General features: G+C 46.4%; 1 protein-coding gene and 1 non-coding gene across 4 annotated transcripts in view; one reads left to right on the forward strand and one right to left on the reverse strand.

Moving 5' to 3' along the window:
• Caln1 (calneuron 1) overlaps positions 1 to 17,662 on the reverse strand; it is a 474,660-nt gene that overhangs the window by 166,261 nt on the left and 290,737 nt on the right. For all 3 annotated transcript variants that reach the window (XM_041647522.1, XM_041647530.1, XM_041647537.1), the window contains one exon: positions 5,968 to 6,080. In XM_041647522.1, coding sequence (XP_041503456.1) covers positions 5,968 to 6,080 — 113 coding nt within the window. The remainder of the gene's footprint in view (positions 1 to 5,967; positions 6,081 to 17,662) is intronic.
• Positions 3,634 to 3,708, forward strand: Trnav-gac. Its single transcript has one exon. It is a non-coding gene; the product is annotated as a tRNA-Val (tRNA).

Below are 17,662 nucleotides of genomic sequence, written 5' to 3' on the forward strand. Positions count from 1 at the left end.
ACTGGGGTCAACAGTGTTGTTTAATCCACTGAGGTCCTTGTTGTTATCCTTCTGACTGTTTGTCATCTACAGACTAGTAGAAAATCCCAGCCCAGGTCCAGAGGTCAAGAAGGAGATAATGTAGAAGGTTTCTTGTAACAAAAAAGCTCATATAGACACTGAACAGTAACTGGCTCTCCCCTTCCCCATCTAAGGGGCATCTCTATGACACATTCTAGCCTACAGCTGTGGTCCTGGTGCATGATACAAAGGATATATTAGTATCAATTGTGGAGTGCTGAGGACCACATCCCTCAGTGGTCACAAAGTAAACAGCCTTGTCTTGTAGCCATTTCCCTCCTGGAGGGAAGCCTCTTAACCTGCAGGAAGCAAAGGAAGCTTACAAGGCTCAGAAAGTTCCCGAGATTTACAAGATTCACAAGGCCTCACTCCCCAGGGTTAAATAAACAGTAACAGTTGCAGGAGAGAGGAGTCTCTTTACTCTGCTGAGCTGCTTGCAGGTTCTGAATGGAGCTCCAGGGATGCAGCTTGTTTGAGCTGTTACCCATGCCAGAGTGGGTTTTCCACTAACACAGGGGCCTTTGAGCTTTCCATGCCCCTTCCCCATATGACTGAAATAACCCCAGGAAGCTCATGAGGCTGCTAAATTGACTTTCATCTGCCATTGGTTCCCTGTCATTTGCTGATGTCACCCCGGGAATGTTGAGCACAAGGGCCATCCTACAGTCCTGGATCCAAAGCTTTTCAGCCTCTTCCTTTCTTCCTTCCCATCCCTGCAATGCATCAAGGCCCAAGGTCAACTTCAAACACAATTTCACATTTCCTCCCTCATAATATCCCCGCAATAACCTAAAATACCCTGAAATCTGATACACGGAAGGGAAAGACTACAGTAAAGTTTCCGAAGTTCTCAGCTCACTGTGGTGGTAGGTGCCTATAATTCCAGCACTCAGGGCTGAGGCAACAGAATTAGATACACATCAGGACCCTGTCTCCAAAAGATAACAAAAGCTCTGGCAGGGGAGATAGCTCAGTTGCTAAAGTATTTGCTGTGCAAACAGGAGGACCAGAATTCCACTCCCAGGACCCTTACAAATCTCCAGGTGTGGCAGCAGGTGCTTGTAGAACCCCAGCACTGAAGCAGCAGAGACTCACTGGCCTGCTAGCCTATGGTGATTGGCAAGCCCGTGAGAGACCCTGTATGGGGACGGGGGATGTAGGACAACACCCGAGGTCGCCTTTGGGCTCTATATGTACACAGCCACACACATACACCAGTTTTACAAGTTATAACTTACTATCTAAGAGGGTCCTATACTGGATGTCAGGGACTCCGAGTCTCACACACAAGCACAGGATACCCTCATTGGATTAGACAGATCATCTAGAACATGACTTGCAGGCTATGACCTTTAGGAAGGAAGCCGTGGGTAGAGTAAGTTACATCCCACCATCACCAATACCAGTTCCCTGCCCAAATGCGGCAATACAGTACGTCATAATTTTAGGACTATTACCAAGTGATAAACAGTTGCTTTTTTTTTATAGAATCATACTTGATTTTATTTTACCCTTGGCAATGTAGGCTAGAACACCAGGAAGGTAAGAGCATCAGAAAACAGATTTAATTAGGAAGATGAGCTCAGTGCTTACTCAGACTTCTTGTCCATGATGTAGAGAAGAGCGTCCCTACCTTTGGGTGTTCTCTAAGGTAGGAGGAATTCAAAGCTTGAGAGAAAGCAAGGCTTGTGGCAGCAATATCAGATCAGGAGTGGGAACTTGGGCTGGGGGATAGCTCAGTCACTAAGTCCTTGCTTAGCATGCCCGAGGGCCCCAGCTCACTTCCCAGCAGTCATGTTACATGTTAAAAGCTGGGCAGGTACATCCTTGTGATTCTGGGATGGGGGAGGCAGGGACAGGTGGATCCTTGAGACTTTCTACCCAGTTGGTCTAGCCTAATTGGTAAGCCCCAGTGAGAGACTCTGCCATATAACTAAGTGGCCAGATGCTGGGGAACAATGCCTGAAGCTCACTTCCAGTCTCCACACACATATGTGCACACTGGAACACATACACACATGTGCACACTGAGAACACACACATGTGCACACTGAGAACACATACACACATGTGCACACTGGAACACATGTGTACACTGGGAACACATACACACATGTGCACACTGGAACACATACACACATGTGCACACTGAGAACACATACACACATGTGCACACTGGAACACATACACACATGTGCACACTGAGAACACACACGTGCACACTGAGAACACATACACACATGTGTACACTGGAACACATGTGTACACTGGGAACACATACACACATGTGCACACTGAGAACACACACATGTGCACACTGAGAACACATACACACATGTGCACAATGAGAACACATACACATGTGTGTACAATGAGAACATACACACATGTGCACACTGGAACACATGTGTACACTGAGAACACATACACACATGTACACACTGGAACACATACACACATGTGCACACTGGAACACACACATGTGCACACTGGAACACATGTGTACACTGGGAACACATACACACATGTGCACACTGGAACACATACACACATGTGCACACTGAGAACACACACACATGTGCACACTGAGAACACATACACACATGTGCACACTGGAACACATGTGTACACTGAGAACACATACACACATGTGCACACTGGAACACACACATGTGCACACTGGAACACACACATGTGCACAATGGAATGCACACACACTAACACACAAACTAAGTCTTAAAGTCCGCATGCCTTCTGCACTGCACTCTCTTCGACCCTCTCTTTGCTTTAAGAGAGGCCAGTGTCACGTCAAGATGCTCAAATGGCACAATGGAGAGGCCCTTTGGTGGGGACCTGAGGACAGGTTGCCAGGCAGGGCAACGAGGCAGCCGAAAGTACGTCCCTGTGCCTCAGCCAAGCCTTCTAATGACCACCGCAGGCATCCCGAGGGCAAGCCACTGAGAGAAACACAGCCAAAGTACCCAGCTGGGCTACTCGCAAATTCGTGACCCACTGAGACCGTGCGACTTGCCAGATACTCATTGCCATCTTCTGCTCCTCGATTATGATGCCATGTGAGGAGCCACGGCTGAGTCCAAGTACCTTTGCTTCTGTGAGAACTAGATACCAGCTATGACAGAAAGTGGTGCCAGTCTCTTAGCCTGGTATCCTTTCTACAGCACTACCCCATCCTGGAATACTAGAGGCAGAAACCTGCCTTTCTGCTCCTCTCTTAGACTATCGACCATTGCTGCCGACTAGATAGATACATTCATGCAGATGTACCATTTGTGCATGTGCGCACAGGTGCACGGCCTCGTCTTAATGTCCCCTCCCCTAGCTACCCAAGCGTAAAGGCTGTGAGCATCTCTCCCTGCAGGGATGGCTGTGGCAGCTGTTTCACAGTTTCCTCTTGTGACTTCTCTCAGTGACCGGGCAGCAAAGCATGGCTGCTGGGGACCGAAGGCTGTTCCTCTGCTTGTTTGCTAGTTGGGGAAGTAACTGCTGGAGAGGGAAGACATAATCGCAAGCCTCTGCATGCCAGGACCCATTTAAATATTACAAAGTGGGGATGGGGAGATGGCTTGGTTGGTAAAGTGCTTGCCTGACAAGCAGGAGGACCTGAGTTTGATTCTCAGACTCCCCCCACCCACAAAACAAAGCAAACAAAACAAAACAAAACCTGTGTATAGTGTCCTGAGTTTATAATCTGAGCAACTGGGGGAGGCTGAAATAGGAAGGGCCTGAGAGCTTGTTGAGGGTCGGGCTAGCTGAATCAGTGAATTCCAGGCCAGTGAGAGACCAGCTCCAAAGAACAAAAGTCGATGGCTCCCAAAGGACGCTTATGTTCACACACACTCACTCGCATGCAGTCACACAAAATACATAAAATAAATAATCTTAGATACAATTTCCCCCTTGGTTCACTTTGCTCACCCATCTTATCACTCCAGGGGTGGAAGACCTACAGTGTAACAAACCCAAAGATAATCTGCAATCATATTAGCTAGCATGGCAGAACCATGCTAAAGAGAGTCAGTGTTCCGTCAGAAAATGTGGCCATGGCCTGGTCCTGGAGATGCCACACTGTGAAGAATCTGTGGAGAATTGGGGCCTCCATGTAAGATATGGATCTGTTCCCCACAGTTCCTTCCTTCCTCTCTGAGATGGCGCTATTTTAGATGTTATGGGATCTTGAGAAGATAAGTCATTAGAGTAAGATCCTTGGGGGATATGATACCCAGCCCCTTCCTGTTTTGTTCTCTGCTTCCTGTCCCTGTAAAGTGAAGGAAAATACCTCCTGTGCCATGTGCTCCCATGTCCTGCCCAAACACAGAGAGCCAAGTGACCATCTGAATCCTCTGAGACAGGGAGCCAAAGTGAATCTTTCTTCCTCCAAATTGGGTCTGTCATCTATTATTGGCACAGCCAAAGGTATTTGTATACTTATTGCCTGTGTGATAGATGAGGAGTACCAGAGTAGGAAGAGAGATGGGAAAAAGGATTGCTAATCTGTCTTAGGAAAATACAGTTACTGAAAAAAAAAAAAAAACTCTATTAAGAAATCAAAAAAATGCTGTGCTCGGATGGTGCTTGTATTTTTTTAAAATTTACTCTTTCCTAGTTTTTACTTTAGTTTTTCTTTAGTTTGGTTTTTGGTTTGGGGAGACAGAGTCTCACACCCTGTAAACTTTGTAGCCCAGGCTGGCTTCAAATTCATAGCAATCCTCCTGCTCCAGTCTCCTGAGTACTAAGACTCCAGGTATATTCCACACTGCCTGTTTTCAATCGTGTTTTAGACACCTAAAAAGAAATTCAATTCGATTGAACTTGACAACTCGTCCGGCTCATGTTTTAAAAGCAAAGATTAATAACTCATTCCCCCAATTCCATAACCATGAAATAACGGTTACATTTTAGAACAGAGAAGTGATGTAAAAGTGATTTAGTGGCACTCTAATAATTATAATGTAGGCATCAGTAATCTCCAACCAGAATTCACAAGACAGTAAATTGACAGCATTGGAAGCAGGCCCTTAGATAAGGCCGTCACATCATATGAAGAGCATCAGTGCTGATGGGATCCAACACGAGCTACCAGATACACTGTCAGCAGGGAATCTCAGGTTTGGGCTAGCAGCTATTCAGGGTAAGCTCACCTGCCCACACCTCAAAGCTGCTGTAGAGGAAACGAAGCCACCATGTTGTGATCGTCTGAGAAATCTGCAACCCCCCCTTTCCCAGAGGAAGTTTACTGAAAACCCTAAGCAACCGGACACTACAGGAATCACACCCAATGTAATAGGCACACAGTAACTAGAGGGACCAACTTCTGCCACTGAGGCAGACACAATCTGACTGCGAGCATATGCTACAAAGCCCTCAGCGAGCACATGGCATAGGACCCACACCTCCACTCTGGCTCATGGAACCAAATTCTCCTCAGAACTCCTCTAATGCCTGTTCACCTAAGGCATTAGCAACTCTCCCAATGACCCTCTTACCTAAAAGGATAACCTGTCTCAGTGTCTCTCTTGAACCCCTAAACTGAGAACATTCAGGGAGTTAACCCAAAGAAAGAATTTTCATAGATACCACCAATGTCCCCTTTTCAAGGTCCCCAAGACAAAGCCTCTTGCGAGTTGGACTTGGAAGAACTTCACTCCCACAAATTCAGACTCTCTCTGCTCCAAGGAAAAGATACAAGGAGACAGCACACTTCTCTAAGCCCGAACTGAGAATGGCATAGACCTCAACTGAGACATCTGATTTGAAGAGCACCCATCACTCCAGTCCAAGAGAGGTCACTTCAGTCTGAAGAGACACTCAAGACTTCATAGTCAAAGTCAGCTCATTCTAAAAGGCACGGTACTGCCAGACTGAATCGTATATGAATATCTCACTTACCTGCCAGAAGATACTGTCTATCGTATTTCCAAGGAAACCATCACGACCTTCTGATGACACCAGCTTGGGCCCAAGAATTGTCATGAATTCATCAAAATCCACCTGCCCATCTCCTGGAAGGAGAAAAGAGGTATGAGTGGAAAAGTACCAGAAGTGTGATCCACAGCCTCTGATGCAGCAAACACCTCTGCTTTTTCTCCTTGACATGACCTAAATATAATAAAAACAGCTGGTGATGTAAATGATAATTGTTTAACACTGGTTAATTTTTTCCTAATTTTGGGAATTGAACCCAGATGCCCAAGCATCCTAGGAAGGTGTTCTACCACTGAGCCACACCCTAGCCCCTCACTGGGGGATTCTAGGCAGGAGCTCTGCCACTGAACCACACCTAAGCCCCTCACTGGGGGATTCTAGGCAGGGGCTCTACCACTGAGCCACACCCCAGCCCTTCACTGGGGAATTCTAGGCAAGTGTTCACCCCTAAGTCACAACCCCAACCCCTTACTGGGAAATTCTAGAAAAGCATTCTACCACTGAGCCATAACCCCAACTCCCCACAGAAGGAATTTAGATAGGTACTTGTCCTAGGTAGGTGAAATTGTTGCTGTTCACTTGAATCAAGCTTCTTTGGGAAGAGAAAACAATTGAGAAAATGTCCACAGAAGATAGGTCTGTAGCCAAATCCGCGAGGCATTTCCTTGATTAATGGTTGATGTGGGAGAGTTTACCCCACTGTGGGTGGTGCTACCCCTAGGAAGGTGGCCCTGGATGGTATAAGCAAGCAAGCTGAGCAAGCCATGAGGAGCAAGCCAGTAAGCAACACTCCTCCAGGTCTCTGCTTCAGTGCCTATCTCCAAGTTCAGGCTTCTTCCCTGACTTCCCTTCATGACTGATTATGATCCCGACATATAAGTTGAAATAAAACCTTTCTTTCCCAACTTATTTTTGGTCACGGTGTTTTATCACAGCAATAGAAACCCTAAGACAGTAGTCTATACTAAACCAAATTCACCCACATATTCCAGGTAGGCACCACCCTACCTCTGGACCACAGCCCTAGGCTCTCATTGGAGGATTCTACATAACCACTCAAGAGCTGAGCCACACCCCAATTCCATCCCCTCTATCCCTGAGCAGCATCCCTAGCCCTCTTTATACTTTTTGTTTAGAGACATGACCTTCAACTTGCAAGCCTTCAGCCTAGGCTCATGAATAATAGGTCTTCACTACCAAGGCCCGCTTTATTTCAAAACATCAAAGTATCACAAGAAAGTGGCAAGAAATAGTATATATAATAGTATGAATTTCCACTCCTCTCTTGAAAAACAACCTGTAAGATTATTGTTGTTGTTGTTGTTGTTGTTGTTGGTTGTCTCATGTAGCTAGGACCAGCTCAGACTTAGAATGGAGCTGAGGGTGACACTAATGTCTGCTCATCTCATCCCATCCCATTCCCCAAGTGTTAGGAGCACATGTGTGTGCCATCATGCTGAGTTTACTCGGTGCTAGGGCTGGACCCATGGCTTTGTGCGTGCTCCACAACAAGCTTGGTGGGATAATGCAGTCAAGAATCAACACCTGCATTTGGGATTATGACACCATAATGCTGTCTCCATACCTAATCTTCCATAGAATTGGAGATTACTTTCCCCAAAGATAATTCAATACTGCTTTACAAACTTCAGTGATAGTTTGACCTAAAACCAAGAAAAACACCTCAACGTAACCTCCAAGCCTGCTTATCTCTTTAGTACTCCCTCCATCCCCACCATTGCATAAAGAGTAACGCATTGCTTTCACCGTTCCATGTACCGGTTGCTATGGCCCCTGGGGGATGTCTTTACCCATGGTCTACCTGGTACCTTGTTCTCAGAGGAGGAGCTATGATGCTCAGTTGTTATTTTACTGTGCTCCAGTTACGGATTGTAGGACTTCCACCTGAACTGAATTATGTAGGGAAAGAGACCAAATCAGTTGAATAACTATTTCCTCTGAAATGAAACACTCCCTCTAGGAGGGAGAGTCATTAAGACTAGAAGAAGTCAACAAAACTTACAAGACAAAGAAAGTCCCTAGAACTTACAAGACTCAAAAAACCCCTGTCAATGTTACATAAGCAGTTACTAGGCTGGGGCAGGGCATGTTTCCAATCTGTTAACCAAGTGCAGGGAGCTGTAGGGATGAAGCTGTTATGAGTCCTTGCCCACGCTCGGCAGACTTTTGGTGATGCAACTGCTTTGAGTCCCTCAAGCTCCTGTAAGTAATCCCAACTCACTGGTTCCCAAAAGTAGACTACAGTGAAATCAGTCTTTGGTTTGTCATCTGTGCTCCATTTGGGACAAACATATCTGTTCATGTCTCACCAGGAAAAGTCACCCAACAAAGCTTGAGACATCTATGCACATTGATGGCCTATTCAGCATGTCCTTGTAGAATACGTAAGTGATGTCTCTTGTCTTCCCTTTGGTCAGTTAAGTATCACTCGTGTTTCTCCATGTCAGAGCTGATGCTAAACTGAGGGTGCTGTCAAGACAACTTCACAGGCCAACGTGAACCTTCAGGGCATTGAGTGATCCTCAGCAAGTCATCAGCATGGCATTAGGGACCCTTAGAACTGTTTAAACTGGTGACACAGCCTTATCTTAGCTCCAGATAACGAACACACACATAGCAGTGTGCCAAAATTCAGAGTCGAAGATTAATCTACTCTCCGAATATCTGTGTATCCAAAGATCACTCATTCAAAACCTATGCCCAAAGGCCAAGTGATTGTCATCATCAAGATGTCAATAACTCCGTACAGACAGTCCAGGAACACATTTCCTTATAGCTGGATCTTCTGGGAGGATCAGGGAGGTGTGGCAAGCCAGCAGGAAAGGGAAGATTAATCCACCAAATGAGGTGGAGCAGTCAATGAACTGCTGAGTGGAAATCATTTTTATCTCACCATTTGACAAGACAGAGGGAGCTGGGATTTCACCCTTGCTGGTGTGTTAAGGATGTGCACACAAACAAGGAGTTCAGATTAGCAAGTACTTCTAAACAGAAAATTCCCCCGGTGCTGGACAAGACACAGAACGATGCCTTCTGATGCATTCCTGGTATATTTATTCTTGGGTATAAATAGGATCTATCAAGACAGCAAGAGAAGAAACAAGAAGGAAAAGAGGAAGAAGAGTAAGGAAAAGGAAGAAAAAACAGGAGAGGAAGAAGGCAGATGAAAAAGGAGGAGGAACTGGGAAAAGAAGAGGAGAAAGAAAAGGAGGGAGGTGAGTATAGTATGAAGATTAAGGAGGGGAGAAGAAGATGGAAGAAGTGAAGTAGGAAAGAGCATTAAGAAGCACTGGCTCCAACATTCCCTAAATATGCACTGTAGACACAGCTCAGAGTTATCATCCTGACTCACCCATGGTGAACTCTGAAATTTATAAAGTCTTTAAGCATCAGCTCAAGGACACAGGTCTTTTTGTGTGCAGACCTTACGAGATCTTAAGATGCTGGACAGTCACATCCCTGCTCATGGGCTAGTGGGCACTGTTCTCTCCCACTTGCAAGACGAGCAAGGTGGTCGACTTGCCCATGCTTCTCATTCTGGGAAAATAAAACTGTTTGGAAAATGCACCTTTCACTTAAGAGTGGAGGGACCACCCACTTCTCCACCTGCAGCAGAGGATCAGAGGAGCAAAGCACTGTGCATTTCAAGGATCCTCTGGGAGTGCTGGTCCCACTCACAACAGCACCAGGCAGCACACGAGTAGATGCTATTTGGGGCCAAAGGCCCCATCCGAGCAGAAGCCGACCAGTAGAAGTGATGCTTCTGAGCTCTACCTTGGCCCAGGAAAAAACAAGCAGCTCATTTACCACTTACAAATTGTAGTCTGCCTGGAGGAACTAGAGATGGCTTAGTAATTAAAGTGCTTGCCTTGCAAGCATGGTGTGAGTTTGGGTTCCCAGAAAGCATGGCTGCCTAAGCCTGGGAAGGTGAAGACAGGGGTTCCCCAGAGCAAGCTCAGCACAACCTTGCACTCCCCAACATGCAAGAACACACACACATACACACACACACACACACACACACACACACACACACACCTAAATGGCTGCCTCATGGGCTGGGAAGATGGTTTAGGGGTTAAGAGCACCCACTATTCTTCCAGAAGGCTTGGATTCAGCCAGCAGCGGCCAAAGCAGGTGGCTCACAAACAGCTTTAACTGGAGCGCCAGAGGATCTGACGCCCTCTTCTGGACTCTGAGAGCATCTGCAAGCACATGCACAAGCACACTCCTGCCACACACACAAGTGTACACAACTGGAATACAAAATAAGTCTTTGAAATGACTCTTATTCCTATGGGTTTTGCTTACTCATTGAAAAGGGTAATAAGAAAGAGGAGATAGTTGTGTGGCATTTTCTAGATGGCCGGTATATGAGTATTACATAAACTTATTTCAACTCCAACACTATGAAGAATTCTCCCAATTGATTTCTTACCAGCGGTAAAAATTAGGCAAGAAGGGGTTAAAAGTAATGAGTGGAAAGATGCCAGAGAGACAGCACACGACCGACCGACTGAGCAAGGACTCAATTAGGATCCCAGTATTAACTCTGCAGCAGACCACACCCCCCCCCCTGCATCAGAGAACCCAGCATGCATCTTGATAAGGTTCATGTTGCTCTCCAGAATCTGAGAGTTATAAGGTTTTCTGCTCTTAGCCCAAGGAAAGGTTTTGATGAGAAATTGGGAAAGGTGACCTTTGGGAATTTTAATGTAAATGGCCACTGTCTAAAAGCCACATGCTCCCCAGATTGCAACTCTGCCTGCACAGAGCATCCTTAGCCATCCTCACAGATGGTCGGTTCCCAGAGGATCCAGGACACACACAAGCCAGTGCACAACTCAAATTTCTTCTACCCCGAAAAGACTTGGTCTGATAAGCAAGTCTAATGAGGGTGGGATCACCGCAAACAGCTAGTATCGGGTGTCCCCAAAGGTAAGTGTGGAGTTTCTGGACCAGTTACCTTTTCTGAAGTGCAGTCTCCCGTGCAGGTTTGCATACATGTGTATAGTATATGTGCATGTGTGTGTGCGTGCATGTGTGAGGAGGTCAGAGGCCAACGTCGATGTCTGTCCTTAATTTATCTCCACCTTGTTCATCTGAAACAGGGTCTCTCACTGAGCCTGGCGCCCCCCAGTTCTGCTAGATTGCCTGGGATCCTCTGGTCTCTGCCTCCCTCATGTTGGTATTACAGGTATATGCCATCACTCACTGCCTGCCCTGTGTTGGGACTACAACCATTGATTGCTGCTTTTTATATTGGTGCTAAGGATTCAAACTCAGATCCTGGTGGCAGGCACTTTCCCAACCGAGTCATCTTTCCAGGCTACATGGGGATTACCTATTTATTTATTAGCATATAATATGCAAAATAATAGAGTCACATTGAGACTTTTCAGACACACATAAGATGATTACCCTCCCGTCTCCTCCTTCTGGTCCAGTTTCTCTCACCAAATAATCTCCGTCTACTTTCATGCCTTATTTTACAAATCTAGATTCCACACACAGGAGGGCCAGGGATCCAGATTTAAAAAAATAATAATAAGGTATACAAACAGACATGAGACAAACCTAAATTCATCTTATTTTCCTTACAAAGGATTCTTAACTGTAATATTTTAAAAATTGCATTCGAGGGGAGCAGAGTAGGTACCCAAGCATGTGTGGAGGTCAGAGGTCAGCTGGTGGGGGCCAGTTTTCACCCTCCCATCATGTGGATCCCAGGAGTCAAACTCAGATCATCAGGCTTGGGTGACTCACACCTTTATCCACTGAGCTATCTCACCAGGCTGGTGGTAAGTTCTTTTACTTAGCAATAGTTTTATACAATCTTGACTAAGAAAGGAAATGCAGAAAGAATGAAGCTCACTCATTCCAAGCTCGTTCTCCCTTCAGTAGTTGTTCCTTCCATCGTGATCTACTTAGCAAGAGGTACGGGAAGCCAGCCAGCCGAGGACCGCATCTTCTGGACTCCTACTGCTATGTGAGTCAAAGTAATAAACTTGAACTAGGGCGCGAAGCAGCGGGGTGGGAGGGGCAGGACTGCACACTGCTCATTAAAAACAGCCAGCTGAACTTTCCAGGAAGATGGAAAAGAATCATAAACTCACTGGAAAAATTAAAGGAAGGAAAGGAATAGATCGAGAAAGTTGGTGAGCACTGACGGGTAATGAGGTGACAGTGGAGAGGGACATGTAAAAGACGTGTCTGAGTATCCATTCCAATCTGTGAAATCCGCCCCAGGGTGACAAATATGTACGGTCGGCATATTCCTATTCCAGGCTGTAGAAGCTTACAAGCCACTACTTAGGCAGAAGCAAGTGAGGAGGACCATGGCGGATCAGTAAAATCACTGTACTGCTGCCATAGGCTCCCAAGATGCTGTCCTCAACAGTTTTCAGTAAACCGTCCAAGGGGTAAGAGCCTAGCAGGCTGCAAGGGAAACAAGGTATGAGGGCCAATCTTCATGGTCAACTGAAACTTACTTGAGGGACAAAGTCTTTACTTTGGCTTGTAGTCTACGGGGATGTGATCGATGAGTCTTAAGGGGAAAGGCACGGCAGCTAAGACACACTTGATTCTAGCAGCCAGAGCTTAGAGTACAGCTTCCTCACACCAAGACGGACCAGGAGATAGAGAAGGGCTGGGCCTTGTAGAGGGTTATAACTTTCAAAGCCTAAACCCGGTGATGGCTCAACAGTCATGGCTTGGCTCTTAAAGGTGCCGCAACGTCCCCAAACAACCAAGTGTTAAAACACATGAGCCAACGGGGGCCATTTCATATCCAGACCCTAACAAGGGGAGAACGCAGAACTGGATCCCAAGATAATCCAGAATGAGTCGGACCATGGATTCTAGTCCCCTTCTGTGGAGGGCTCAAAGGAGATGGGGGTAGGCAGGAAATATGGTGCAATGCATGTTGGGTGTTCTCGCTCTCTTTTATATGTTTGTGGAGTGGGGGACAATGTATGTTCCCGTGGGGAGGTACATATGTGTGTGCGGATGCATATTCACAAATATAAGTGAGTGTGAAGGGCAAAAGTTGACCTTGGGTGTCTTCATTGATTGGTCCCTACCTTATAACCTGAGGCAAGGACTCTCAATAAAGCATGCTGATTTCGCTAGTCAAGGTAGCTTTGGGCATTCCCCTGCCTCTGCCTACCAAGTATTGGATTATAGGCAGGTCACTGTACCTGTCCAGCATTTATATGTGTGCCGGGAACAAACTGCGGTCTTCCTGTGTATGTGACAAGTGCATTACATGCTGAACCCTCTCCCTAGCCCTTCTGTTTTAATATATTGCTTATCAATATATAAATCTTAACCTATCATTTAATCATAACCCTCCTATGTTATCAGATTTAAAGAACTGACAAGTGGAAGATGGGAGAAAAATCCTGTTGAGAGGTCTGTGTGTGTGTGTGTGTGTGTGTGTGTGTAGGCATGTGGGTGAGTGAGTATGTGTAGGGGGTGTAGGTGTGTATGTATGTGTGTGAGAGTTAGTGTGTGTGGGGGGGGAAGAGGTGTGTGTGTGTGTGTGTGTGTGTGTGTGTGTGTGCACGTGTGTTGGAGACAAGGTCTCAATATATAGTTCAGGACATCCTCTAACTCACAATCCCCTTGCCTCGGCCTCCTGAGGGCTGGGATTACAGACATGTGTACCACATCCCAGCCAGCATTCTTTTACTCACTACTTACTAGCTACCCCAAGCAGCTATGCATGCTACAACCTAACAGCTGGATCATTCTAAGACCAACAAGAGAAGGAAAGATGGTCCATGATAAACACACTCACCAGTGGTCAGTCTATGGTCAACCTCGTCTCCAGGTAAGCAATTGAAAACAGAAATAACACAGAGACCAGTGCCAAAGAGGAGAGGCACAATGTATACCTGAAAACAATAAAAATTAGCTCCCCAATTACTCACTCCCAGAGGAGAAGGTTTAAGAGACATTTGGATGCTGGGGATGCAGCTTGGTTGGTAAAGTGTTAGCTTAATATGTACAAAGCCCTTGCTTGTGCCATCAAAATTATGGAAACTGAGTGTAGTGGTAAGGCCTCTTATTCTGGTGCTCTGTGTAAGGAAATCACTTAGAACCCCGCTTCTGCTCAGCTCACACTACCTGTGGCAACTCTCCCTCCTTTCGCAGACACCACACACTCTCTGCGAATCTCCAGCTCACAGACATTGTAGGAAGTCTGGTATTGGTGGCCATACATCCAGCTCCCAAGGCCCTTCCTTCCCTCCTGCCTGGGAATCAAAGTGCCTGGCTGTGGGCTTTTGCTCTGAAACCATCCCCATCCTCAGAGTGCAAAAGCACTTCTGCCATCTAAACTTTGATTCCTCCCTTAAGACATCCCATCATGCTTTCTGTTTCTGAGGCCGGGGCCTGGACTCTTCTTGGTGATCCCGCCATGCTCCCTGCCTGCGTATCAATTGAATTAATAGCTTTTCTAAAAATACTTTATTCCCCAGTAATCCATCTCAGGGTCCCTCTTGAACACATGCCCCCATCCAAAACCTAACGCCCTGGGAGACAGAAGCAGGAGGGTCAAGAGTTCAAGGTTCTCGTAGGCTACACAGTGACTTTGAGGCTAGCCTGGAATACTTGAGATTCTATCAGAAAGAAGGGAAGGGGGAAGAGAAAGTGAAGAAAAGAGAAAAGAAGAAAGGGGAGAGAGTGAAAGAGGAAAGAAGAAAGGGAGGGGACGAAAATGAAATGAAGCACTTCTAAAGAACAAAGGAGAAGAGTTTAGGGTCAGACTGGAAGAATACAGCCCTCTGTGAATGAGAGTATGTCTAGACGCAGAAGGCTGCAGCTATTGGGAAAGAGAGAAACAGACAGAGTGGAAGAAAATGGGGCCTGGCTTCCACATGGGGCAAGGCAAGGGCACCATCAATGCGCTGGCATTGATATCCATTGTCAGAGAACTGCAACTTCTAATTTAAATAAAGAAATACACAAACCCATTACAAACCAGCCATTGTGCCAGACCCTGCGGACACTGCAGGGGACAGGGAAGGCATAGCTGTCATCCTTTAGAAATTAAGTTGGGAGGAGAGACAACCAAGGATTTAAAATTCGATATTCAGGTATCTGTCAGAAGAAGGGAAATGGCACAGCTTGCAAACAGGCTGTCTCAGACAGTGGGTCTCTAAAGTGTAACCCCACTGTGGAATCACCCAAACCGTCTTTCCAAGCACGGGCCATGGCTGAGATGTGAAGTACTTCTCCTAAAGGCATGTAGACCTGATTCCCACACTCAAGTGAAAACCCAGGATTATGGCACCGGGGAAATGAAGACAGACAGGAGGATCCCTAGGGCGCATTGGCCTGTCAGTCTACTCGGCTTGGAAAGTTCCATGGCAAAGAGACAGTGCCTTTCAGTTCTTTCTAATGGAACTGTGCTTGAGAAAGGACAGCTAAGATTCTCTCCTTGCATGTGCGCACACACAACCACGCCACAGCTTAAAACCTGCAACTCCCTGTCTCGCCCTCCACAGTGCAGGAGGACAGGTGAGCATCGCCACACCCAGCCTCGCCATGAAGCTTCAGGTCATTTGGAAGAATAAGCAGGCAGAAAAGACTTGAAAAATAATTAAGGATGGAAATCTATATCTGATGTTACCGTGTATTATAGAATTAGCATAATGAAAAATGTTCTCAGGTAAGAATGGGTAGGAGATAACAGTAGGCGGTTCGGAAATAAGCCGCAGTAAATACAGATAATGCAAAAAATCACCGAGTGGGGGGAAAGGCTTCTTTCACAAATGGTACTGGGAAGATAAGGATTTGGGGAGGGAAAGGGGTTTTGCTCTTTAGTGGATTTTATTATAAAATATTCAAAATATAAGCCACTTGGCATTATGAAGAAAAAGATCATAAGTTCAAGGGCAATCTATTAACTTAGTAAGACACCATATCAAGATGAAAAAGTAAAAAGAAGGCTAGAAATAGAGCTCATCATGGTGCCCTTGCCTAGGATCCCCCAGTGAGGGGCTGGGGTGTGGATCAGTGGCAGAGCACCTGCCTAGAATCCCCCAATGAGGGACTGGGTGTGGCTCAGTGGTAGAGCCCCTGCCTAGAATCCCCCAGTGAGGGGCTGGGGTGTGGCTCAGTGGTAGAGCCCCTGCCTAGAAGCCCCTAGTGAGGGGCTGGGGTGTGGCTCAGTCGTAGATCCCCTGCCTAGAATCCCCCAGTGAGGGGCTGGGGTGTGGCTCAGTGGTAGAACACCTGCCTAGAATCCCCCAGTGAGGGGCTGGGGTGTGGCTCAGTGGTAGAGCCCCTGCCTAGAATCCCCCAGTGAGAGGCTGGGGTGTGGCTCAGTGGTAGAGCCCCTGCCTAGAATCCCCCAGTGAGGGGCTGGGGTGTGGCTCAGTGGTAGAGCCCCTGCCTAGAATCCCCCAGTGAGGGGCTGGGGTGTGGCTCAGTGGTAGAGCCCCTGCCTAGAATCCCCCAGTGAGGGGCTGGGGTGTGACTCAGTGGTAGAGCACCTGCCTAGAATCCCCCAGTGAGGGGCTGGGGTGAGGTTCAGTGGTAGAGCCCCTGCCTAGCAAAAACAAAGTCTCAAGGCCGCTAGAAAAAAAAAACACAGAAGAATAAACCTTCATAATGCACTGTGCATGTTAAATAATGACGAACTAAATTAAACATTTAGCAATAAGTTAGCGCAACGCTATGCAGAGAACCTGGCAGTGGGTTAGCGTTTTTCAATGCCAAAGGACTTCATTAGAAGATTAATATAAAGGATGAGATCAGACAATTCACAAAGGAAAAAACATAAATATGAAACATAGGGAAAACATCCAAGTTCAATAATATGAAAATAAATGCAAATGAAAGCAATAACAAGAGCATTTCCCCACACACCCAGGAAGCTAAGGTTTTATTAAGAGAGGAAGGTGCTGTTGGCTGAGCCTTCTCACACTTCTGGGAACGGGCATTGGCGGGGTCTTTGTGATGACCGTTCTGTTTGTGCCAAGAGTTCTGCTCTAATGTTATTTTCCTTTGATTTGGCCATTCTTTTTCTGGAATCCGTCCTAAGGAATGTGATTAAGAAATTGGAAAGATTTCTACACTGTGCTGCTCATCACAGCACCGTTTATAATAGTGGGGGAATTTAGGGGAGAATAAAGAACAAAAATAAGAAATAAAAGTTCAACCCAATACCAGAGATGAACATTAGTGGATCACCTTGCATTTTCCTATAAATCCACACATTTAATAATTAAAATAACATGTTCCTATCTATTTATTTCATATTGCTCTTTTTCATTATTTGTTTGGGAAGAGGGGTATCTGAGTGTTGAACACTGGACCTAGGGCCTCAAGCATGCTAGATTGATGCTCTATTGCTGAGCTACCTTTGCAGCCTTACTGGGGGATTCTAGGCAGGTGTTTTATCACTGAGCCACACCCCAGCCCCTCACTGGGGGATTCTGGGCAGGGGCTCTACCACTGAGCCACACTCCAGCCCCTCACTGGGGGATTCTAGGCAGATACCACTACTGAGACATGTCCCAGCCCCTCAGTGGAGGATTCAAAGGCGAGTAGTACACCACTGAGTTATATCCCCTAGCCCCTCACTGCAGGACTCTAGACAACTTCTCTACCCCTGAGTCGCACACCT

The sequence above is a fragment of the Microtus oregoni genome, unplaced genomic scaffold (genome assembly GCF_018167655.1).
Source record: "Microtus oregoni isolate MIOR12 unplaced genomic scaffold, Mior012 000003F_ref0000135, whole genome shotgun sequence".
Classification (NCBI taxonomy): domain Eukaryota; kingdom Metazoa; phylum Chordata; class Mammalia; order Rodentia; family Cricetidae; genus Microtus; species Microtus oregoni.